This window comes from Capra hircus, chromosome 1 (genome assembly GCF_001704415.2).
Source record: "Capra hircus breed San Clemente chromosome 1, ASM170441v1, whole genome shotgun sequence".
NCBI lineage: Eukaryota > Metazoa > Chordata > Mammalia > Artiodactyla > Bovidae > Capra > Capra hircus.
In genome coordinates, this window is record NC_030808.1 from 66,544,318 (window position 1) to 66,570,508 (window position 26,191).

At 37.6% G+C, this 26,191-nt stretch overlaps 1 protein-coding gene across 1 annotated transcript in view; it reads right to left on the reverse strand.

Annotated features, from left to right (window-relative positions):
* KPNA1 (karyopherin subunit alpha 1) overlaps positions 1 to 26,191 on the reverse strand; it is a 69,301-nt gene that overhangs the window by 10,435 nt on the left and 32,675 nt on the right. Inside the window, exons 4-11 of the mRNA XM_018045578.1 lie at positions 22,549 to 22,648; positions 20,227 to 20,321; positions 12,075 to 12,206; positions 10,991 to 11,079; positions 10,551 to 10,650; positions 8,567 to 8,730; positions 7,027 to 7,105; positions 1,563 to 1,688 (exon numbers count right to left, since the gene is read on the reverse strand). Of these exons, the coding sequence (XP_017901067.1) occupies positions 1,563 to 1,688; positions 7,027 to 7,105; positions 8,567 to 8,730; positions 10,551 to 10,650; positions 10,991 to 11,079; positions 12,075 to 12,206; positions 20,227 to 20,321; positions 22,549 to 22,648 (885 nt within the window). The remainder of the gene's footprint in view (positions 1 to 1,562; positions 1,689 to 7,026; positions 7,106 to 8,566; positions 8,731 to 10,550; positions 10,651 to 10,990; positions 11,080 to 12,074; positions 12,207 to 20,226; positions 20,322 to 22,548; positions 22,649 to 26,191) is intronic.

Genomic DNA, 26,191 nt, shown 5'->3' on the forward strand with positions numbered 1-26,191 from the left:
TACTTATAACTTTTCAGCTAGCTTTACTAATGTCGCCCTTCCCCTGTTAAAGATTACCAGAAGGAGTTAACTCCTCATTATCCCAAACTTTTTGGCTACACTTAGTTCCACAACATATTCCCTGGAGTTTGTGACCCTGTAATCTCCTACTTTTCTATTCTACATGGGTTCTTTTCTCTTTTATTGTTCTCTCTTATTCCATTCACAATAACAAATTTTAAAGGTTCAATTCTCTGTTCCTCTGCCATTCTCCTTTCTTTCACAGCATCCACTCTCACATGTGTGTTCTGCAGCTCCAGTCCCCATTTCTCACTGGAATCGCAGTCCAAGGTGGCTGAGAGCTTAGTTTACATCTGCTATCCACCTTAAACATATCATCTGCTCTATCAGGTCTTTTTTCAAACCTCTCTAGTTCACAAAGGCTGTTCTGTATTTATTTATTCATTCTAAATTCAATCAGTCACCAAGTCTCCCTTACGTTCTCAATTCAGAACATCCTCAATTCATCTTTTCCTTTAGCACTGCCACTATTTTACTCCACGCCACAAACTCCCACCCAGATTACCAGAATAGCTCTTAGTTAGACAGAGTACTTTTATTTAGTCCCTCTCATATACTAAAGTAGTCTTCCTCAAATTGCTTTCTTCATGTTTCTCCTCAGTTCAAGAACCTAAAATGGGTTATCATTTCCTGTATCAAAAATCTGAGGAATTCTACACGAGAGCTTGATGGTAGCAGACAACAAACTACAGCTGAAAACATGCTATAAATTGCTATAGCTATAAATCTCAGCCCCTGACAGCCTTCTGGGGGATGACTAACAATGTTTTCCTGGTCAAGAACTCTATTACACCACTGAAGGAAATCAATTAAGTTTAGTGGAAAGATGCTTCATCTTGGTTCTGTCATTTACTGAAGGTATCTGTGAGCAAACCATTTTATTTCTCTGAGCCTCAGTTTCATCTTTAATCAAGAATGTTGGATTAGATGACCTCTACAATTCTACTCAGCTCAAAGTCTATGGTATATCTGTTCTACCTTGTTGTTTCAGCCTTTCTTGTGGTCTATCCTGAAACATCTGGCCTACTGTCTCTCAGTTGGGTCACTCTCCCACTAATACAAGAACAAAAATCAAGGGCAGATAACCATTTAGAGAAAACTAGGTCCCCAAAGAGTCATGAAAAACTGAAGCAATCTAACACAAGTCCATTAAAAAATAAATAAATGTTTTACTTGGCAAGAGTAAAAAGCCAGTCTACTTAGCATAAAGTCCATCAAAACATTTTGAAAATACAAGATACTACGTCTCAGATCTTGGCAAATTTTCAAATATTTAAGGCAAAGAGAAAAAGCCAAAGCCTGACTGTAAATTTCAAAAGACTTAACCTCTATAATGCAATAAAAAACCAAGGTGTAGACTACGTAAGACAGCACTGGAAATTAGTGGTGTCCAAGGCAATAAGGAAAAAAATATATACACACACACACATACACTTTAAATGCTGACTGAAAAACCCTCAAATAATAAAAATACAGAATAAAGATGGGTGATATGAGATTACCTGGATCTGTGCCCTATTTCCAGCTGTGATATTAGATATTGTCCAACATGCCTCCTTTTTGATAGACTCCTTTGGGCTACTCAGCAAATGCAACAAACTCTGCAGAGCTGAGCAATTCAAAATTACCTAAAGGTAAAGTTTGAAAAGGTTACTTATTGTATTGATCCAAACAGAAGTAAATCTCTAACTCACATACTTTATTTTAGGAAAATACAGGCAAAAAATAATAATAATCTCTCCTTGAAATTTTAGACTTAACTTTATATATGTAAAAAAGTATTCACTGCTAGTAAGAATTCATTTCTAAGATTATCAAAGCAATTTCATTATATATACTCACAACCACTAAACAATGTGCCTTATTCACTTTACTATGCCTATAGCATATTAAAATATCTTTCCAGTAAGTGACCAGAAATTAGTAAGTGGTCTCAGAAATCAATATATACTTAGTTAAGAATACCAGGTGCTTTACAGGATACAAAGATTGAAAATACATGCCCCCAGCTATTAAACAGCTTACAAAGGTGAAGAAAGTAAGACAAATAAAGTGAACAAGGAAATCTACTCTACCAGAAACTAAAATCATAAAGTTATAATGATTAAAATAATATGTGACAGGCTCAAGAATCAATCATTAAAGAAGAGAAAAGTGAAAGTGAAAGTTGTTCAGTCCTGTCCAACTCTTTGCGACCCCACGGACTATACAGTCCATGGAATTCTCTAGGCCAGAATACTGAAGTAGGTAGCCTTTCCCTTCTCTAGGGATCTTTCCAACCCAGGGATCGAACCCACATCTCCCACACTGTAGGTGGATTCTTTACCAGTTGAGCCACAAGGGAAGGCTCTAAAGAATAGAACAGCATATCTAGTCTAGAAACAAATGCAAGTATTTATCAAGAATTAAGTATATATACCTTTTTCTTCAAGAAAGGATTAACTGACTAGTAGTCTTATTTAATAGATGGTTCCAGTGAAGAAGAACTAAAGAAGCTCTTGATGAAGATCAAAGAGGAGAGTGAAAAAACTGGCTTAAAACCCAATATTCAAAAACCTAAGATTATGACATCTGGTCCTATCACTTCACGGTAAATAGATGGGGAAAATGTGGAAATCGTCAGATTTCATTTACTTGGGTTCCAAAATCAATGCGGACGGTGACTGCAGCCACAAAATTAAAAGACATGTGCTCCTTGGACGAATAGCTATGACAAACCTAGACAGCATATTTAAAACCAGAGATATCACTTTGCTGACAAAGGTCCATATAGTCAAAGCCACAGTTTTTCCAGTCGTCATGTATGGATGTGAGAGGTGGACCATAAAGAAGGCTAAGCACCAAAGAACTGACACTTTGAAACTGATGTTGGAGAAGACTTGAGAGTCCCTTGGACTGCAAGAAGATGAAACCAGTCAATCCTAAAGGAAATCAGTCCTGAATATCCACTGGAAAGTCTGATGCTAAAGGTGAAGCTCTAATACTTTGGCCACCTGATGTGAAGAGCTGACTCACTGGAAAAGACACTGATGCTGGGAAAGACTGAGGGCAAGAGGAGAAGAGGGTGAAAGAGGATGAGATGGTTGGATGGCATCACTGACTCAATGGACGTGAGTTTGAGCAAACTCAGGGAGATAGTAAAGGACAGAGAAGCCTGGTGTGCTGTATGTAATTCATGGGGTCGCAAAGAGTTGCACATGACTCAAGTGACAGACTGAACAACAAGGACAACTAAAATAAGGGGTAACTAGTTGAAAAAAATTTTTAAATCAATTCTTAACCCCAAACAGTTACTAAAATAAATTGCAACCTATTTAAAGAGTAAATATAAAAAAGCATAAAGCAGAAGAAAATATTAATATAAATTAGCCAGTTAACAGATGGTTTGGAGGACAGTGAAGGACTTTATAAGCATTAAAAACAGCAGAAGAAATTATAGGGGAAAAATCAAAATTTTACCAAACAAAAACTTTTGTATGTCAAGAAATTCATGAAAATTAAAATGGAGAGCAATGTGAAAAAGCATTTGCAACAGAAAAGGTTGCTGTCTTTAGCATGTAAACTGACACGAGAAACTACAATTTTAATAGCAAATTACCTCACAAAGAAATGAAAATTAAAATGAAGCCAATTTTTGCCTATTAACTCAAAAAGTAACAAAACTTGTAGTTTAACAAGTACAGTCATTCCAAATAACAGTATAAAAAAGTCACAAAGCAATCTGTTATATGCTGAATATGCCGTGTGGAAAATAAGCATGTCAGAAGTTAAAGAATTCCTTGAGAAGGAGTAGTAAGAAAAAAAAAGACTTCATGGCAGGGGGTGGGAGGAAACACTGAAACACAGATAGGATTTTATAAAGAAGAGGCAGGACACAGCATATGGAAGGATTAGAAATGAAAAAAATGCTGACAGGCTACCACAAAGTACTGAATTAGGAAAACCTGAGTGAAACTTAAGGAAAGGTTCTGTACCCAAAAAAATTAACAGGAGGCTAGAAAGAAGAATGCAACTAAAACACTGCAGTGCAAATTCCTAAGTCTTTCAAGGTTCTTTATCTCACAGGCATTAAAGCTCAATGTTTCTAGGAGGAAAAAAATGTGAACAGTTATTTTAGAAAAGTTTAAGCAGTTATTAGGAAGAATACTGGAGAAGGCAATGGCACCCCACTCCAGCGTTCTTGCCTGGAGAATCCCAGGGACGGGGGAGCCTGGTGGACTGCCGTCTATGGGATCGCACAGAGTCGGACATGACTGAAGTGACTTAGCAGCAGCAGTAGCAGGAAGAATACACCGAGAGGGGTAAATGCCGGGGAGAGCAGGAGGATAAATATGGTAGGTACAGCAACAACCACTGTATGTGAGAAAACAGGGCCCAAACTAAGGTAATCAGGTGTGGACCTAGAAACAATGAAGGGACTTGCCTGGTGGCACAGTGGGTAAGATTCTGCCTGCCAATAATGCAGGGGATATGAGTTTGATTCCTGGTTAGGAAGATTCCATATGCCACAAAGGCTGTGCACAACTATTGAGCCCAGGCTCTAGAGCCTGCATGCTGCAATCACTGAAGCCTGCATGTTCTAGGCTCCATGAGCCGCAACCTACTGAGCCTATATGTCACAACTACTGAAGCCTGCACACCTAGAGCCCGTGCTCCACAACAAGAGAAACCACTCCAATGAGAAGCCCTCACACCAAAATGAAGAGCAGCCCCTGTGTGCTGCAACTAGGGAAAGACCACACCAAGCAACAAAGACCCAGCACAGCCAAAATTCAATAAAAACGCCAAGAACCCATAAGACCTGCTGACTTGCTATCAAAAAAAGTATGAGAGATGAAGACACCAAACATGACTGCAAAGTTTCAAGAGTGGGGGAATAAATCATACCATTAATTGAAGTGGGAAAAATCAAAACTTGGAACTCACTTTGCGGGTGAGAAGATAAAGTGAGACAGGTACTGGAAACATGTTACTGGAACTTGAAAGAGATCAGAACTATATATAGATTCAGAACTTCATTTATTAGGTAAATATTTTTTGAGTCTCTACACATTGTGCCTGGGACAATTATAGAAGAACAAAAGTGAACAAGATTGACACAGTTCCACCTCTATAAGCTTATAATCTAGCAGACAGTTATCATACAGTGTTAAGTGCTATGACGGATGAAACAAAGGAGGGAGCACCTAATTTAAGAGTTAGCTTCTCAGAGAAAATTAACAGCAAGCCTTGAAGAATGACAAGACATTAGTGGCAGAGTGCGAGTTTGTGTAAGGAACTGGTCAGAGCAGGGATGGGGGATGGAGACATATATTCCATGCCAAGGGAAGCAAGCTCTGTGTTAAATCTCAGAACCCAGATGTGTCCCAGCTATTACACATAGGAATAAACAGGGCAAAAGCATAGAGCATGACATGCGAAGGGGTAGACAAACTTTTTTTCAATAGCAAATACACTAATATGGTTTTAAAATTCAGAAAATAAAAAGGACTATATAGTTTTAAGCTTCCTTTCCATTCCTATACCCCAGCTACCCACAGAGACAACCAATGTTATTAGTTTCCTGTGTGTGCTTCCTGAGAAATTTTATGCAATTACAAACACACACATCTATTGTTTTTTCCTCCTCTCCTCTCCACAACTCTTACACAAATAGTAATGTTTGCTACACACTATTCTGTGCCTTGTTTTCCTTTTTGAACAACAGAACCTGAAAAACATTCTATGTATTAAAACATGCTTAATAGGTTCTTCATTCTGTTGCATAGCATTTCATTATACAGGTGCCAGACTTTAAAGGATCTTAGAACACTATCCAAGAACAATCAGGGGCTATAAAAAGACTTTTAAGAGAATGACACGATCAAATTTGCATGTTACAAGCATCCTTCTGGTGACATGGGAATAGTACAGTAAGAAATGTGTGAACTAAGCACTGCAAGGAATGAGCAGAGACGACCATCATTAGTGACTGATAAGAAAGGTAGAAGAAAGGCAGTAACCAAACTAATGTCAGGTTTTCAGCTTGGGTGACCGCTGGGGTCATTCACCAAAACAGGAACGTAAATAAGCACAGGGCCAGATAAACCAGGAAAAACAACAGTTCCTCTGTGGACAGAATCATTTTAAAGTAAATATTAAGAGCTGGAAGACAACTGACAACAAAGTCTCTTTAATTTTATAGAATAGAAAAGTAAAGACACTAAATGTCTTGCTGAAAGTCAGAGCTGGTTAAGAAACAGCTAAAGTAGAAACCTAATCCCCTACAGAGGATAATCCCATAAAGAGAAAAGAAGAGGTAAAGGAGCTTGCTCAAGAAAAACAAATGGTCAGTGAAGCAGGAGACCCGAAATACTTCAACATCACAGAAGCCTAGGAAGATAATTTTAAAGATGATGCCAATGCATCTGAAGGATCAAGAATAAAAAATAGCTAGGAGTGAGTGACGTATCTTCATATAAAAGTTGAGTGGACTAGAGGATCACATTAAGAACGGGGAGGGAAGATCCTCCTCACTTAGGAAACTTACCATTTACAGAATGGAGGAAGCTACTAGGGAAGAGGAGATGAAGCTGACAGAAAGGATGCTACTGGAAACGTCTGATGCTTATAGGAATCCCTTCAAGTAGAAGTAGTGAGAAATAAATCTAACCAAAAGGATAAGCTGCACTATTGTGTGTGTGGCCAATTGCTCAGTTGTATCTGATTCTTTGTGACCCCAAGGAGCCCACCAGGCTCCTCAGGAACCCAAGATTGCTACAAGCAGTAGATCAAGACAGAGATACAAGTAGTGAAGGTATTGAAAGTAGCAGCCAAGCTAACATTTAACAAACATTAATGAAACAAAGTATCAATTCTCCCCAATAATAGGGAGTTAAATACTGTAATAGAAATATATTCATGGGGGGTGGGGGGGGTTTTCAATGTGCTATTTTGGAAGGAAGAAAAGTTACCATTAATTCATACCTGTGTCTGAATATCATCTCCTGTGACAATGTTTCCAACAGCCCGCAAAGCAGGAGAAACCACTTTATAATCATTATGCCTGCAACCATAAAAAGAAAAGATGTATTATATCCAACAGTAACATCTGTAATCTCCTTTCCTCAGAGCTAAAACCCAAGAGATAAGTGATAGGATCTTGGACCAGAAAGGTACAAGGAACCCTATCAGGATGAGGAAATGTTTCTGGTGTACCCAAGAAGGACTGTCTTTCCCTTATTTAATATTTTTAGATAAAAGCTACCATCTGTCCTAAAAACCTTTCTCAAGTATTTTATCACCTAGAGTCCAAGTTTTCCCTCTCATTCTTTAAAACAGGTTTCATTTCCTCTTTACTTGGTTTCCATGGTTGCTGAGATAATAGAGAGCAATAGTAACATTTATATAGCACTTTTTAACATTTTACAAATTATTTCATTTTCACAGAAATAAAAACATGTCAACAGTTGAACTACCTTGAAAATGAGTCAGGCTCCATACTTCAAATACTAAACTCTTTCTACTAAACTTCAGCTCACTTAGTGGTCTGAAAACCCCCTCCAAAATCTTTTACATATCTGAGGACAGATATTAAGTTTTGACTTCAGGCTAAATAAGTTAATATTCTTTAACTTTCCTTAGATATCTTTTCTCTCCCATATAATGAGATTGATCACTCTTCTCAAAACTATGTCAGTTTCTTCACATTTAAGATCTGATGACCAAAAAGAAATGGTTAAAATATATAGTAAAAGTGATTAAAGAGTACGAAAGATTACTTCCCAGATTCTGAATGCTGTACTCTGACTCCTCCAGCATCACACTGCTTTTAATTCACAAAAGCACTATACTACAGGATCTGTACCCAGTCTGTGGGCCAGCTATCATCCCAGCGTTTTATACTCTAAATATTATACCATCTAATCCATTTGATGTGTCATCTTTGGGACAATGTTTCCTTCCATCTACTTTGTACTTACTCCAATAAATTTCACATGGCTTGTAATTACACTACTTCCCCATTACGTTATCACTCTAATTTTTTCTTCAATAGTATTTTCTAAAAATTTGATTAATACAGTCTCAAATTAGTTATGCCATCAGCATATCTTCCACTTCATAAATGAAAGGGATCCAAAGAGATATAGCAAAATAAAATTCAAAGTCTGACACTAGTCTAGGTTAAGCTTTAAAGAACTTAGACTAAGTGAGCCTAGACCACATGAGACAAAAGATAAGTTTGCCATCCAGTGGTTTGTCTCAGAATACTAAATATGAGCTAGAATTAAATAGATCAGAGTTTTCCAAATGTTTTTGCTGAAGGGCTGCTTACAGAGAAAGAGTGAGAGGCTCTTTATAATCCTCAAAACAAAAAAACAAGCAGATTTAATGTGAATATAACAAAGTAACAAAGGACAGTAGCCTAAAGCACAACAAATCAGTATAATACATTAATATTTGAGTATCAGCAACTAGAATACTAGTATGAGAGACAAGAGAACACACTTTCTTAAAGATATCTTACATCAACAGCTCCACAAGTCTCCTACATACTCCTGCATCAATGACTGCTTGAATTTTATCATTGGGTCCATCTGATAGATATGAGAGGGCCCAGCAGGCATCAGCCAGTACATCAGTGTCACTGACAAACAGCAACCAGGAAAGCACATTCAGACAAGGGGAAACCTGTAAAGGAAAGGTGACATGATTATGAAATTCAATAAAATAAAAACAAGTGAGGAGCGGGGATCCAGAAAGCAACCAGGCACACACCTGGTGACTTCTGGGGTGATTAATACTCCTAGAGATGGAGTAATAAGTGGCCAAATGACATTTCCACCTTGTAGTTTACTTTGATGAAGTAGTCAGAGCCCAAGGAAAACAATTTCAAAGAGCAAAGCTTAATACATACCAATTCTCAGGGTGGGATTCCTTATCAAAACACTCTCTGTGGTTCACAGACAAAGCAATTTTCCTAAGTGCTAAAGCCAGGAAATTCTACATTTTAGATACTTTGTTATGAACAAAAAATGCCACATTTAAGGTTAGTTCAGAGCTTTCTACTGGCAGTGAAGACTTATTCCAAATTCAAACAAAAACAAAGACCTCAGTTCAGTTCAGTTGCTCAGTCGTGTCCGACTCTTTGCAACCCCATGAATTGCAGCACGCCAGGCCTCCCTGTCCACCACCAATTCCCGGAATTCACTCAGACTCGCATCCATCGAGTCAGTGATGCCATCCAGCCATCTCATCCTCAGTCGTCCCCTTCTCCTCCAGCCCCCAATCCCTTCCAGCATCAGGGTCTTTTCCAATGAGTCAACTCTTCGCAGGAGGTGGCCAAAGTACAGGAGTTTCAGTTTTAGCATCATTCCTTCCAAAGAAATCCTAGGGTTGATCTTCTTCAGTATGGACTGGTTGGATCTCCTTGCAGTCCAAGGGGCTCTCAAGAGTCTTCTCCAAAACCACAGTTCAAAAGCATCAATTCTTCGCGCTCAGCCTTCTTCACAGTCCAACTCTCACATCCATACGTGACTACTGGAAAATAGCCTTGACTACACGGACCTTAGTCGGCAAAGCAATGTCTCTGCTTTTCAATATGCTATCTAGGTTGCTCATAACTTTTCTTCCAAGGAGTAAGCATCTTTTAATTTCATGGCTACAGTCACCATCTGCAGTGATTTTGGAGCCCCCCAAAATAAAGTCTGACACTGTTTCCACTGTTTCTCCATCTATTTCCCATGAAGTGACAGAACCGGATGCCACAATCTTCGTTTTCTGAATGTTGAGCTTTAAGCCAACTTTTTCACTCTCCTCTTTCACTTTCTTCAAGAGGCTCTTTAGTTCTTCTTCACTTTCTGCCATAAGGGTGGTGTCATCTGCATATCTGAGGTTATTGATATTTCTCCCGGCAATCTTGATTCCAGCTTGTTTCTTCCAGTCCAGCTTTTCTCATGATGTACTCTGCATATAAGTAAGATACGCAGGGTGACAATATCCAGCCTTTACATACTCCTTTTCCTATTTGGAACCAGTCTGTTGTTCCATGTCCAGTTCTAACTGTTGCTTCCTGGCCTGCATACAGATTTCTCAAGAGGCAGGTTAGGTGGTTTGGTATTCCCATCTCTTTCAGAATTTTCCCCAGTTTATTGTGATCCACACAGTCAAAGGCTTTGGCATAGTCAATAAAGCAGAAATAGATGTTTTTCTGGAACTCTCTTGCCTTTTCCATGATCCAGCGGATGTTGGCAATTTGATCTCTGGTTCCTCTGCCTTTTCTAAAACCAGGCTGAACATCAGAAAGTTCATGGTTCATCTCTTACTAGCATGTGAGATGAGTGCAACTGTGCAGTAGTTTGAGCATTCCTTGGCATACCTAGTTTTCTAGAAACAAAATTCTAATATTTTCGTTTATCAAAAATCATTCTCTTTCTATTCACATTAACATTGGTTGCTACACTCTTTTAACTGTACTTTTTCTGCCAATTTCCCACAAGCATAATCCTTACCTTTGCAAATTCTGGAGGTGGACTTTTCCCTCTACAGAGATTAGACAAAGCCCATACTGCATTCCGGGTCATAGTCAGGCGGTTCTGCTTTGAAAATAACCTAGAAGTATAATGATGCAATTGGTAAATGATATAATGGGCATCAATTCTCTGATGGCATAAGATAAATATTTAACCACTTAATGCTACTGATAGATGTCTTCAAATAGCTCTTCTCCAGAACAATAAAGTTTAATTCTAACACAAAGAATTCAGAATTCTGGCACTTCTTTTTACACACCTGAATAAGACAGTGCCCAAGGAAATGAGCTGAACAAGTTAATAAGAAAATATTTGTAATGAAAAGCAACACTAGGAAATCCAAAATGATTTCCAAAGATGCACTTGTTTCTGAGGAACGTCCCATATTTTTATTACTCACAAAACAGAAAGAAACTTACTGCAGAAGAGGGGGAAGAATATTGCAGTCTAAGACATAGTCCCTGCACATGGTACTATCTCCAGCAATGTTGCCAAGAGCCCAGACTGCCTGTGAAAGAATTATTCATTAATGACAGGCTGTAGAGTTTAATTTTCTCATAGTTCTTTCAAAAAAGATGCCAATAACACAGTAGCTAATCAATATATTGTACATGGACATTAACTACTAACACTTCTAAGCTCACTCATCAGGGAGTCAAATGAAACTGTTATGTGACTGGTAGAAGATCAGTAATATTAAAAGTATGCATGTGAATATACTTATGGTAGTGAAGTCATTAAAAAGAGGTACCAGTTCTTATATATTCTTTACCTCAGGGGGTCTTATCCTTAAGTAACATTCTGTGCAGCCCTTGGAACATATCAGAGATCCAAATGGTTTACTCAGCTGATTTAAAATGTATTTTAAGCTTGCTTACAAAAGAAAACAGTGAGCCAAGAAATTAAGAGCAATAAAAATGCAGAAAACTTGACTCAATTTTGGGAAGTGGATATACTAGCAATCTTGACTGTAATCTTTCATGGGTACACACATATGTTAGAACTTACAAATTATACACTTTAACCATATGCAGTTAACTGTAGCTTGATTATACCTTAATAAAATTGTAGAATAAAATCGTACTCATTTAGTAACAATTTGTATGTATGAGTTTGACAAAGTTTGCAATAATGAAAAATGCATTTTTTTCTAAGTGATTTTCTGCACAAAAGTAACAAAGACTTGCTACTTCAATCAACACTAAAGAGTATTACACACACAAAAAAAAAACTCAGTAAGTGCTTACATGGTCTAAAATGTATATGTATAAGACTTCAAGAATTTCAGGGTTGGAATGGAAAACCGGTTTTATGTTTCTAGGAGAAATTCTGCCTATATTCACTATGAAACTTCCTATTTAGATTACATTTAGATTTCTGGAACACTCCATGTGAGAACCATGGACTGTCATATCCAAGTGGTAACACTAAGACTCTTGAATATAAGACTCAGGAAAAACTGTGTTCTTTAACCTGCTTCTCTTTACTTGTTTCATCTTTTACCTGTTCCTGGACATCTTCAAACTCTGAGCTGAGCAACTCTATGAAGATAGGCACAGCTCCTGCCTGAATCACAATCCGGGTCTGAAGAGAATTTCCTGAAGCAATATTTGTCAGTACCCAAGCTGATTCAAACTATAAAGATAAAAATAATTTCATTATCTTAGTAGAATTTAATAGGTTGTTTACTTACAACAATAAGGTTTTCTTAAAAAAAAAAAACTGTTTTCTATGCATGAAGAAAGAATGTGAGATCATTATTTGAATATAATCTATCAGGTAAATACTATACTAATTTAATAGAAGAATTCCCAAAGAAATAACCTTCATCAAGAATACTGATTGGCTATCTAAAATTTCAGATCCAGGTAGAGCTGACTGACATGAGACCACAAGAAGAATGAGGGAGTGTTTGGTACCATACTGTATTTTTCAAAAGGGTTAAGAAAGAGTATATGCATTAATTTACTTATTGCACAGGATATCTCTTGAAGGAATCATAATAAACTGTAAATATTTGCTACTTACATAGAGAGGTCTAGGTGAATCAGAAATAAGTACAGGAAGGATAAACACTTATTAGAGTAAAACCTTTATATACCTTTTGGCGTTAAACCATGTTTATTATCTAATAAAAAAATTAAATAATTTCTATAAAATAGGAAAAGTGAAGTGGGGAAAGAATATAGTGTAAAATGTATAAAATAGAGGCAGAGTGAAAAAGGCGGAAGACAGTTTAAATGATTAAGTAGACCAAAAGGAGTTAACAGGCATACAACTAACAGAAATGGCAGCTTTAGAGCATAAGAGATTCCAATAAATGAGCAGCCTTCAAACCAAGGCACAGAGGCAAGACTTTTTTAAAAAGAGCATTCCTGAAGGTTAATAAACTGGTAAACAGAAGCAAATTATGAAGGATTATGGCCAATGAAAATACAGCACATTATTAATTGTACACATCTCTATGGTACCTTGGCTCTTTAGCCCAAAAAGATGAAATCCAAGAATAAACTCTAAAATCCTATTTAGAGTTCTTAATTAAACTTCAGCTTTATTTCCTTCTCCTGTTCTGTCTCCTATTTAATATTCTTTAATGAAGTATATACGTGGGGGCAAAAAAATTTAGAGATATGCCACTTCAATGAGAATCTCAATTTAAAAATCATCAAAAAATGGAGCTGTGATTCTTAAGCTTTTGGGCCTACTGAAAGGTAGCTGTCATACAGAAAAATAAATCAATCACTTGGGGTATGGGAAAATGAAAGAAATGAGAAAGCAATCTGATTAGCACAGTCCAAAGATAAATGAATGAATGACAGTAAATTCACTTAAAGAAGGGGATATTCAAAAAAACCTATAAATGTGAAATACAGAAGTGAAATAAAGTGGTCTGAAAACCAGTTGGGACACTGATATTAAAGCAGCAGGGAGGCCAGACTAGGAGTACCACAGTTAAAGGGACTTCTTTTTTTGCATGATAACTCCTTACTATAATCTTACACGCTAGTAAAGTAATGCTCAAAATTCTGCAAGCCAGGCTTCAGCAATTCTTGAACCATGAACTTCCAGATGTTCAAGCTGGTTTTAGAAAAGGCAGAAGAACAAGAGATCAAATTGCCAACATCCACTGGATCATCAAAAAGGCAAAAGAGTTCCAGAAAAACATCTATTTCTGCTTTATTGACTATGCCAAAGCCTTTGACTGTGTGGATCACAATACCCTGGAAAATTCTGAAAGAGATGGGAATACCAGACCACCTGACCTGCCTCTTGAGAAACGTATATGCAGGTCAGGAAGCAACAGTTAGAACTGGACATGGAACAACAGACTGGTTCCAAATAGGAAAAGCAGTACGTCAAGGCTGTATATTGTCACCCTGCTTATTTAACTTCTATGCAGAGTACATCATGAGAAATGCTGGGCTGGAGGAAGCCCAAGCTGGAAGCAAGACTGCCGGGAAAATACCAATAACCTCAGATATGCAGATGACACTACCCTTATGACAGAAAGTGAAGAAGAACTAAAAAGCCTCTTGATGAAAGTGAAACAGGAGAGTCAAACAGTTGGCTTAAAGCTCAAAATTCAGAAAACGAACATCATGGCATCCAGTCCCATCACTTCATGGCAGATAGATGGGGAAACAGTGGAAACAGTGTCAGACTTTATTTTGGGGGGCTCCAAAATCACTGCAGATGGTGACTGTAGCCATGAAATTAAAAGACGCTTACTCCTTGGAAGGAAACTTATGACCAACCTAGATAGCATATTCAAAAGCAGAGACATTACTTTGCCAACAAAGGTCCGTCTAGTCAAGGCTGTGGTTTTTCCAGTGGTCATGTATGGATGTGAGAGTTGGACTGTGAAGAAAGCTGAGGGCTGAAGAATTGATACTTTTGAACTGTGGTGTTGGAGAAGACTCTTGAGAGTCCCCTGGACTGCAAGGAGATCCAACCAGTCCATCCTAAAGGAGATCAGTCCTGGGTATTCTTTGGTAGGACTGATGTTGAAGCTGAAACTCCAATACTCTGGCCACCTGAAGCGAAGAGCTGACTCATTGGTAAAGACCCTGATGCTGGTAAAGATTGAGGGCAGGAGGAGAAGGGGATGACAGAGGATGAGATGGTTGGATGGCATCACTGACTCCATGGACATGGGTCTGGGTGGACTCCGGGAATTGGTGGTGGACAGGGAGGCCTGGCGTGCTGCGGTTCATGGGGTTGCAAAGAGTCAGACATGACTGAGCGACTGAACTGAACTGAGAAGTTCAGGAGACTTTGAAACATTGAATATAACAAAATAAAAACTCATCTTAAATCACCTCTGTAATTAAATTACTACCCAAACCAATGTTCAAGCCCTTTTCAATCTGTCTGAATTGAAACTTGACATTTATACAGGCCTTTATATTTTAAAAGCATCATTCCCATACTCTTAGCTGTTCCTTACAACAACCCAGACAGAGATGCCTTGCTTTTCTAGTTTATGAATGAGGAAACTATCAGCAAAATACCCAATGATCATTAATGATTTGAGTAATGTAAGTCAAAACTATTAAAACAGATTACAGTCTCCTAATCTAGTAGGCTTATGGACCAAATCAGTTTCCTCTCTGAAACACACCTGTAATAATGACAAGAGCCTTTCAATTGCTTGTAGTTTTGGTATCCAGGGCAAGTAATTTTGATTAATGACATGCCAGATTATTTAGGAAAAGCTAAAAGGAACACAGTTCACCTACAAGGTAGTTTCTTTTGCTTACTAGGAAAATTAACTAGTTTAAGAGAGACATTTGAAGTGAATACAAAAACAAACCCTCCTACAAGAAGGAAGGCTCCAAGTTCAACAGAGTCATCAGCATCTGAGAACAAGTCAAAAAAATGAAAACTTGGAGGAAATGCAACCTGTAAAAAATGAATAAAATCAGCATATACAGCAATCTACATCAAAGAGAGAAAAGGTCTGCAATGAGATTTTGATGCAAAAGAAACGGTAACAACAACCTGAGTAGATAAACAATATATTAAAGAGTATCAGGGCTTCCCTGGTGGCTCAGTGGTAAAGAATCTGCCTGCAATGCAGGAGATGAGGGTTCAATCCCCGGCTTGAGAAAATCCCCTGAAGAAGGGTATGGCAACCCACTTCAATATTCTTGCTGGAAAATTTCATGGACAGAGGAGCCTGGTGGGCTACAGTCCATAGGGTCACGAAGAGTTAGACGTGACTGAAGCGACTGAACACAACACACACACAGAGTTATCAATGAGAAGAAATCAGAATACTACTCCTCCCAGAATTGAAACTGCTGTTTGATGAGGTTTAGCACCAAAAGTCTCCCAGTGAAAGAATTCTAGATGCCAACGAAGTGAATAAAATGGAGAAACAAAACAAAATAGAGTGATAATGATTAGTAAAATGGAGAATAAGTAAATAATAGCCAGAACACGAATGGAAGAAAACTGGAAATTAGGACTTTTCAACAAAAGAGTGTACCAGAGTTATGTTTATTACTAAGAAGTGCATAACGATTATAACCTGAATCCAAAGAAGAGTCAAAGACTCTCTTGGTGAGACTGGAAATCAGATAGTAATTTTGCCATTACTGGAGACAGAAGGAGATGAATAACTATAACCAGAGAGCCACAGAAAACCAAATCATATTCATGGATTAATGAGGCATTAAAATACATACATATACACACACACACACAAATGGTGAAGATTACTATGATGTTTACCTTGTAAAAACTTATCAAGCTCTGTTTGTGCAATTTTCTACACCAAGTGTATGTGTGACATCTATGTATGTATGTGAGAGACAGAAACAGAGAGACAGAGGAAGGGAGGGATAGGCTGAGAATTCCCCATGAGTTAAACTCCTATTAAAGTGTTGCAAGAAGCAACTTTCTTCTTGTGTTTACATGTATTTAATATGTAAGTATGTTTTTAAAAAACTGGGTGAACTTTGAACTATGTTTCTCTTTCACTGGGTATTACAGTCATTATTTTTTGAGTGGGATGAATGTTTCAGCCTCAGGTCCCAGACTAGATTCTAACACGAGAGTTGATACCAAAAACAACTGCATAAAATTATATAGAAATGGCCAGAAAGGGTAATCTAAGTAAGTAACTATGCAACTCCAAGAAAAACTCGGCAACATGATGAAACGAAAAAATCCAAGAAATGGTACCATCAGAAGTAATACCCCAAATAACTATAATCTTTACTCCTCTTTGTTGTTCTAAACTACTATATTCTTAGTGTTCTAAGAATGGCATCATGCGAGGAAACAACCTGTCATGCAGCTGTGATTGGTTACAAATTGTAATTCCACTTATTTTTCACTGTCCAGAAATTTCTAAATAAGCCTACAACTGAAATCTGAAGGGCACACTGAAGATTTGGTATGTTCTCTCTTTCCCTTCTCAATCTCTACCTTTTGGTGCCCAGTTCCTTAAATAAGGAAAATAAGAATCCAAAACTGAAGTACTTCTGACCTCCTATCAAGTTTCCCACTCCAGGTTGAAGTACGCCTGGTTCCCTTTCTCCATTTGGATCAGGACTCTGTTGCTGGCCACTTTGCCGGTTCCACTCTGGTTCCTAGCAAATGCCAGGCTCACCTGGAGAGCAAGTGAAAAGAGAGGCTCACATCAGAAAAATAAACCCAGATATCAAACTCTGGAGAGAACAGTGCCTGAGTCATCTGAGCAACCTTTCAAGATAGGTAGAGGGCTCAATGAAGATGCGAAAAACATAGGAGGATGAAGGCTTACTGCAGTTTATCACATTAAGCTTTTAGTGTCAACAAGAAAGGTAGAAATGGGAAAACTAAACAAATTTAACTCAAATTTACAACTTTAAGAGGAATATCTGTTTCAAGACTGGAACTAGGAGGCAATTTACTTATATTCTAGCTATTTTTGTAAGTTTCTTTAAGAAGGTTTGGGAATACATCTCAGCATTGCAAAGGATAGTACAAAAATGTTGGACCTGGACTCAAATATGCCAACAAAGTAGGTCCAGGGAATACACCATAAGGCAGACCAATCTCATGTCAAGGGCTCAAGTATTCTGAGGCCTACATGTTAACAAGCTTGAGAACGCTGTTAGTTAAATGGCATAGTCTCCTTCCAAAGTCCTAGATTCCATCCACGATCATCTCATTTGAGGGCAAGTGAGTATTTAGGTAGCACTGCCCAAAGCAGGCACTTCTATCACCTTGGTTTGCAACACCCCATTGGTTTGGGGATGAGGAAAGCCAGAAAGACAGTGAAGAGACCTTTCACTAGGATTCACAGTTCTTTGTATATGGAATGAGGGGATTACATTTGTCCAAGGATTTATTAGTGAGTTAAGCTATCACGACAATGTATTATTACTCTCTTTCTGGAAGAGAAATGGCAAACATCTCATTCCAAAAGACACACTATTCAAATTTCTAACATGCAGGTAGGAGTATCAGTGACAACTCACATCCTAGTGCTCTCCAAGGAGACAGAGGAAGGAGTAGCCTCCAAGCTTCCCAGAGTATGCCTAATTATTTGACCATGAAGCCTCTTGGAATATATTTATTCCTCCTGCTTTTGGGGTAGTCAAGATTACCCATTAGTCACACTGGAGAAAGAATACTATGTTAAATGTACACAGAAGAAAATCTGAGGATGATGACAGGTTTGTTTTCTCTCTCAGTCTTTAGATTGCTAAGATGAAAATCATGAGGTGGTCACTTCCAGAGGAATCACTTCTTCATCTTTCAGCTTAATTAACAGTCTGTACAAGGGAGGAATCTGAGAATTTTGATACAAGCAAATTAAAGATTTCTGAAGGCTTTTATCTTCAGATATGTTAAGATACAAACTCCAGGATTACAGAATCAAAATGATGTAGAATTTACAAGTGTTAGCTAGGAGATGGAACGGTCTGAGAGAATATACTGTGCTCTTTAGGGAGGACTGGAGAGGGTAGGAATGGGGAAAGATCCAATTCTCTGACATTTTTCATCTTAGGACTAGATATACCATCTTCCTTTAATGAATCCATTAAGGAACTGGACCTCTTCAACCATCTACTAAAAACCAAGTCCAAGAGTAAATTTAGGATCTCCAAATTACTCCTGCTGTCAGAGACAGGACAGAAACATATTTTCACATAAACAAAATGGTAATTTTCCCTACTTCCCTCTTCCTATAAAGCTTTTCAAATGATAAACTGCAGTAAGGCTCTTCATTTGGTCCCTCTGGTTCTCTTGACAGGTTGCTTAGGGGCTCAGGCTCTGATCTCTGCAGTGTTGGTAGTCTGGATTTCCTTTTTTTTCTGAGAAAAGTCCTCTTTCTTTGCTCTCTAGGTGAACCTGATTATTTTCCAGGTGTATGGTGATCCTGGCCTTAGATGGGGATCAGAATTACAATCCAGGAGGCAGCTAGCAAAACAGAATCTTAATTCAAATGAACTTGGGAATTAGTAAGTGTCAAACTGGAGAAGAAAACTGATGGGACACTGAAGTACTCTACCTTTTCTGGATTTCTTGTTTTTCCTCTGGAAGGAACTCATCACCGCAACAAAGGGTAAAAGAAAGACAAAGATGGGATGGGAAGAAAGGAGAGAAAATATCAAGACAAAGCATCAAGCTTATGAATTATCAATAGTGCTCTGGACAGTAAGGAACCTGGGGAGATGAGCTATTACTTATTAAAAAAATACCCCAGTCCTTATTGCAGCCTTAGAGTAAGGCAAAGGTAATTAAACAAGAGGATGAAAGTTATCTTTTTGATTAACTTGTTATTAGCAAGTATCTACTTGGAAAAATAAGCCATTTTGTAATCTACATGGGACCTAACTGATCTTTAGAGTTGCAGAATCTTTCTAAAAGGCTTGAATCCCTCAGAAAAGATCCTAAAAGTGAGAGTTTAGGAATCACATAAGTTTGTTAAAGAATAACACAGAAATTGATTCAGCTGGTTACTACAAGGAAGCCTAGCTACTGAAAAATTACCAGTTTACTTAAGATTGGACTATTCAGAAACAATATAGTATTTTTAAATTTCTAGCTAACTTCCAAGATGCGAGTTAGTTCATGGTTCTTTTACTGTAAAAATAATCTAACACCAAAGTTACAGAATTTTCTCTTGGAATTCCTATACAACAGTACTGACAGAGTAAATTAACACAGGAGAAAGCACCCAGATTCCCAACAAGGCTACATCCTTGTCAACTCTTTTGGGGTGGGGAGGGGAGAGGATTAATTAGAACCAGGTTTGGGAATCAGTGAGTCTCTGATCTAGCCCATGTTTACAAAGCCCCGAAAAAGCCAACAAGTATAATCTAAAAATCCTTCAAAACCAAATTTTACAGAGTCCACATTAGGTCCTTAATGGGTCATCCTCTACTGCAAAGAATTCCCTACCAGCTAAGTATGATCCATAGTCATTATAAAATATAATCTTTTACATGAGTAAAAATGACAAGAATTTTAAACAGTAAAACCAAGGACCTGGATGTTTACAAGGAATGAAAGCAGCTTGCAATGGGTTATCAAGAACATCACTATCAAAAAATTAATCCTTCAACTAGATTAAAATAAGTAACAAATCTGTATACAAAATATAACTTTGCAATGGAAATTAAAATATGAGGCAAGAAATGAAAATGGTCCGCACCTGCAGTGTACAATTCTCTTTTCGTTTGAGGAACTCCACAAACCTGGCCACTACTCCTGGTGTGCTGATGACTTCATCAATAGGAGGATTAGGTTCTGTCTCCCCATAAAATAAAAGAAAAACAATCCTTTAATTTCAAGTCAAGGACTTTATAAAGCTCAAACTAACTTCATAATATCCCTCCCTCAATTTAAGCATCTCTTTCATGTTGGAAATCTAAAAAAGAAAAAAAAAAATGTAAAATTGAGTTCGGTCACTTTGAAACTAGGGTAGCTTAAAAGATTTCAAAATAAGGGATGCCTTAACATGAAATGATGGGCAGAATTCCTAAAAATTAAAAATTACTGCCTCTATTATTTTAGAAAACTTAGAAAGTAGGGGGAAAACATCAAAAGACAACCACTGTTAAGTCTTTTTTTTTTTTAATATAAATTGTCTTAAGAAACTGGATTAGGAGATTCTGATTTTACAGGATCTAATTTTACAGCTGTAGTGATAAGTAAGGGCCAGCGAAAATAAGAATGACTTGCCAAATTAATCTCATTTTCATTTATGACAACAGAGTATCTTAAAAATAAAGTCAATAGAAATTTGTTGGATAAATAGATAAGAAATGTCCTAAACAATTAGCACTGTAATTTCAGCAAGAGATCTGACCAAGTTTTTGATGACATTCATGTGGCTCTGGAAGAAAAATGGCAGCTGGATGACAGCACTACTAGGGACTCTCAGCCAAGTCAATGGACTCACTGGAAAGAGATGACTAATGGTTCAATGTTAATTTGCAGCAAGCTCTAATGACATATCCTCTGCCTGGTTCAACATTTTTATCAACCATTCATATAAACACAACAAATAAATTTGATGATTACAATAAAAATGAATATGCTAGATTACAGAAACAATATATAGAAAGAACAATAAGTCAGCAACAAGCTGGCAATAAAATAACAGGGGTAGAGCAACATTCAGCTTTTAAAGCAATTTTAAAAATTCACATGGCTACATAGACAAAACCTGAAAACAGTTCATAAAGGGAAGTACTAGGGAGTATGCTGCTGCTGCTGCTAAGTCACTTCAGTCATGTCTGACTCTGTGCGACTCCACAGACGGCAACCCACTAGGCTTACCCATCCCTGGGATTCTCCAGGCAAGAACACTGGAGTGGGTTGCCATTTCCTTCACCAATGCATGAAAGTGAAAAGTGAAAGTGAAGTTGCTCAGTCATGTCCGACTCTTAGCGACCCCATGGGCTGCAGCCCACCAGGCTCCTCCATCCATGGGATTTTCCAGGCAAGAGTACTAGAGTGGGTTGCCACTGCCTTCTCCACTAGGGAGTATAGACCGTTGAAAAGACAATAAAACATTACTATGCCATGGCCACCAAAATAAATGATGCTAGCCTGAAGTACATTATTGGAATACATTGTTTCAAAACAAGGAAGACAATCTCCCACACACTTCAGAGTAATAAGAATATAATAAATATCATATTCTAATTATCACATTTTAAGAATTGCTGGCAAACCAGAATACAGGCAGGGAAGTAGCAAAGTGGCAAAAGGCCTTAGAAAACCACACTGTCTGAGAAAATCATTTCAGCATGCTGTAAAGAGGTAAGACATTTTAGAAGGGAGTGGGGGGGTAGGGAGGTATATTTAACAGGTTGCTGTGCACAAAACAATTATCTTTTTCTATGGTGGTATGTTTTCATTCTAGTTTTCCTCAAGAGATATATTAATTTATCACTAATGATTCCAAATAACCATAACCTACTATTGAGGGGCAGGGAGGAAGGCCAACTATTTTAAGTATTTACTATCAATATTTCTATGTGGCTTAGAGTTCCAGAGTTCTTATGTGCTCAGAAGATAAGAAGTATCACATCTCATCCTACTCTAATTATAAAAAAAAAAAAGGCAGCTATCCTTTCCACTAATAAATCCATACTTAAATCAGCAATAAACTGCTAACATTAAAATCAATAATCACTACTCTTCCAAGTGATACTTTAAGTTTTTCTTAAAAAAGAGTAGAGTTTCTCATTTTAAATTAACATGGAATGTTGCTACTCTTATCACTTTAAGCTCTTTTATAAAATGCCTCAGATATGAAAATAATGCCACCTTCTGGTACTGGTAAGATCACACAAATAAAAAAAAGAAATAAAAAAACTAGCCATGGCTCATAATATACATGTCTATAAGCATCCTTTTATTCTGTTGATAGACATACTCCAAAGCAAGTTATCTATGTTGAAAAAATAGATTATGGGAAAGTAATATTCTGTACATAAATGAAAAAAACATATTCAGAACTCACCTTTTGAAAGCAGTTTTCTGAATTTCTGTGTTGCTGAAAGCTGTTGCTCTGGGCTATTGGAAAATATCATTTCAATCATGTCAGAAGTAATAACACCACCCTGGAATCACAAACAAAAAGCATATATAATAAAATTTTAACTTAAATTCAAAGGAAAACAAAGATAAGTGGCCAAGTTACTGAGTTACACAAAGGTAGCATAATCTTTGCATGTATAAAAGCATGAGATGATAAATAATGTGATGAAGCCAAAAATCTTTGTCTGTCATTAAAAAACTCACAACTGTTGAGAAAGTAACCTTAATAGTAAACACTAAGATAAGGCATTTATTCTTCTTCCTCTCCTGCTCATCACATGGCTGGCTATTCCTTGCATTCAGATTAAATGTTAAGTTCTAAAACAAGGCTTTTCCTGACCTCCAAATCTAAAGCAGCTCCTCGCTCTCTACCACATCATTCTACTTTAATCCTATGCCCAGCCCTTTTCACTATCATTCTTCTCAGTTACCTGTTTATTGCTTAGGTCCCCTAGTATTCTATAAGCTTCATGAAAGCCAAACACCCTATCTTACCACTTTATCCCTGATGGCTGGCATACTGTAGATGTTCAACAAATATTTACTTAATGAATACAGAGTAGTCTTGTATAAATCACAGATTCTAGCCACTACCAAATTCAACAGCTGACTCTTAAAGTTTCTATTTTCTTGCTTTATAAAAACCTTTCAGTTTTCCACTAGTCTCTTGCTTTCTTAGTGCTTTCCCAAAACCCATCCCCAGCATTAGTAAACTTACTTCTCAGGATCACTTTTCACAATGAAATAAAGTTCTTATCATTTCATGAAAGGTAATAATAAGATAAATAGAGGAAAACTGCACTAAGTTGTAAATGCTAGATGGTTGGTAAGCAATATCTAACACTTAAGAATAACAAATAAAGGATAAAAATGGTAGAGACATAACAGATGTTGAAGAGATCAAGAGATGGAAAGAATACACGGAAGAACTGTATAAAAAAGATCTTAATGAAACAGATTACTACAATGGTGTGGTTAGTCACCCAGAGCCAGACATTCTGAAGTGCAAAGTCAAGTGGGCCTTAAGAAGCACTGCTGTTAATAAAGTTAGTGGATGCAATGAAATTCCAGCAGAACTATTCAAATCCCTCAAGGATGATGCCATCAAGATTTTGCATTCATTATGTCAGCAAATCTGGAAGACCCTGCAGCGGCCACAGGACTGGAAAAGGTCAAGCCTCATTCCAATTCCCAAGAAGGGTAGTACCAAAGAATGTGCTAACAATCAGATGAGTACTAACCACTGTACTCATCTCCCATGCCAGTAAGGTCATGCTTAAAATCTTACATGCTAGGCATCAGCATTATGCAAACCAAGAACTTCCAGATGTCCAAGCTGGGTTCAGAAAAGAAGAGGAACTAGAGATCAAATTGCCAACATTTGCTGGGTTACAGAGAAAGCAAGGGAACTTCAGAAAAACATCTATCTATATTTCATCAACCATGCTAAAGCCTTGGACTATGTAGATCATGACAAACTGTGGAAAGCTCTTAGGAGAGATGGGAATACCAGACCATCTTACTTGTCTCCTAAAAAACCTGTATACGGTCCAAGAAGCAATAGTTAGAACCCTACATGGAAAAACTGATTGGTTCAAGATTGAGAAAGGAGTACAACAGGACTATCTGCTGTCACCCTATTTGCTTAACCTATATGCTCATGAGAAATGCCAGGCTGGATGAGTTACAAGCTAGAATCAAGATGGGTGGGAGAAATATCAACAACCTCAGATATGCGGATGACACCACTCTAATGGCAGAAAGTGAAGAGGAACAAAAGAGCCTCTTGTTGAGGGTGAAGGAGTGAAAGAGTCGGCTTAAGACCGAAAATTTAAGAAACAAGTATCATGGCATCCGGCCTATTACTGCACAGTAAACAGAAAGGGAAAAGGTGGAAATAGTGACTGATTTCCTCTTCTTGACTCCAAAATCACTGCAGGTGGTGACTACAGCCATATCAGAAAATGACTGCGTTTTGGCAGGAAACTGATGACAAGCCTAGACAGTGTGTTGAAAAGCAGAGACATTACTCTGTTGACAAAAGATCCGTATATTCAAGGCTATGGTCTTCCCAGTGGTCATGTACGACTATGAGAGCTAGACCATAAAAAAGGCAGAATACCAAAGAATCAATGCCATCGAACTGTGGTGCTGGAGAAGTCTTCTGAAAGTCCCTTGAACAGCAAGGAGATCAAACCAGTCAATTTTAAGAGAGATCAATCCTGAATATTCACTGGAAGGACTAACGCTAAAGCTGAAGCTCCAGTATTTTGGTCATCTGATGCGAACAGACGACTAATTTGAAAAGTCCCTGATGCTGTGAAAGATTGAGGGCAGAAGAGAACATCAGAGGATGAGATGGCTGGTCAGCATCACTGATGCAATGAACATGAACTCAGGCAAACTCTGGGAGATGGTGAGGGACAGGGAGGCCCGGCATGCTGCAGTCCATGGGGTTGCAGAGTCAGACACAATTGGGTGACTGAACAAGAATAACCCATGGCAGAATGAAGCATTCTGCTCTTAAGAGTCAGAAAAGTAACTTTTCAAAGTAACTTTGAAACTTTTAAGTCTGATTCCTGAATAAACAAAAGTACTTACATGATCCTGTTAAGACTATGCTTTCACAAATATCTTTTCTTCCCTCTCTTATCTCTTTATCATGTAAGATATATTGACTTTACATTCACAGTATTTAAAAACAGTTAACTTTATATCATAGCAAGTTAAAGGATATCAAAGTGAAATAACTCAACGATTTTTCCCCTTCTGAGGAAAAGGTTAGTAGATCTTCAGCTGCATGAAGGACAGCTATATCATGTTATGAGTATGTATGATCTTGTCATTGTCTTTATCTGAGACTCAGTTTAAAGCGCTGCATATGGATGCCACAACGATAAGAAGTAGATTGGGATAGTTAATTTTATGCATGAACTTGGTTAGGTTGTGGTACCCAGCCGTTTGGAAAAACACCAGTCTAAATGTTGCCGTGAAGGTTATTTTTTAGATGTGATTAACATTTTAATCAATACACGTTAACCTCCAAAATGTGTGTGGGCCTTATTCAATCAGTTGAAGGGCAAAGATTGAGGTTTCTTAAAAGAAGGAAATCAGTCTCAAACTTTTACCTGAATTTCCAGCCTACTACCTTACCTACAAATTTCAGACTTACCAGCTCCAATTGCATGAGCCAATTACTGAAAACTCAAATAATCAATAGATCAACCAATCTCTCTCTTCCTCTCTCCCAATCCCCAAATTTGTTCTATTAACTCTGTAGAACCCTAATACTGTTCACAAAATACATCATAATCATTTAACATCTACTTGAAAAAAAAAAAGACAGCTCAACTTCCTGAAGAGTCTGTAAGAATTCACCACAAAATAATAGTGTTGGCAACACGTTTACATAGATTTCAAAGCAATTTAAACTGCTCTAATCCCAAAAGAAAGCTGGTCCATAAAAACTGAAAGAGAAAAAAAATCTGTAAAATACTGTGCATAATATACTACTATTTGTCAAAAAGAGGGGGATTTTTCTCAAAAGGAGTAAGTTGAGAATTTAG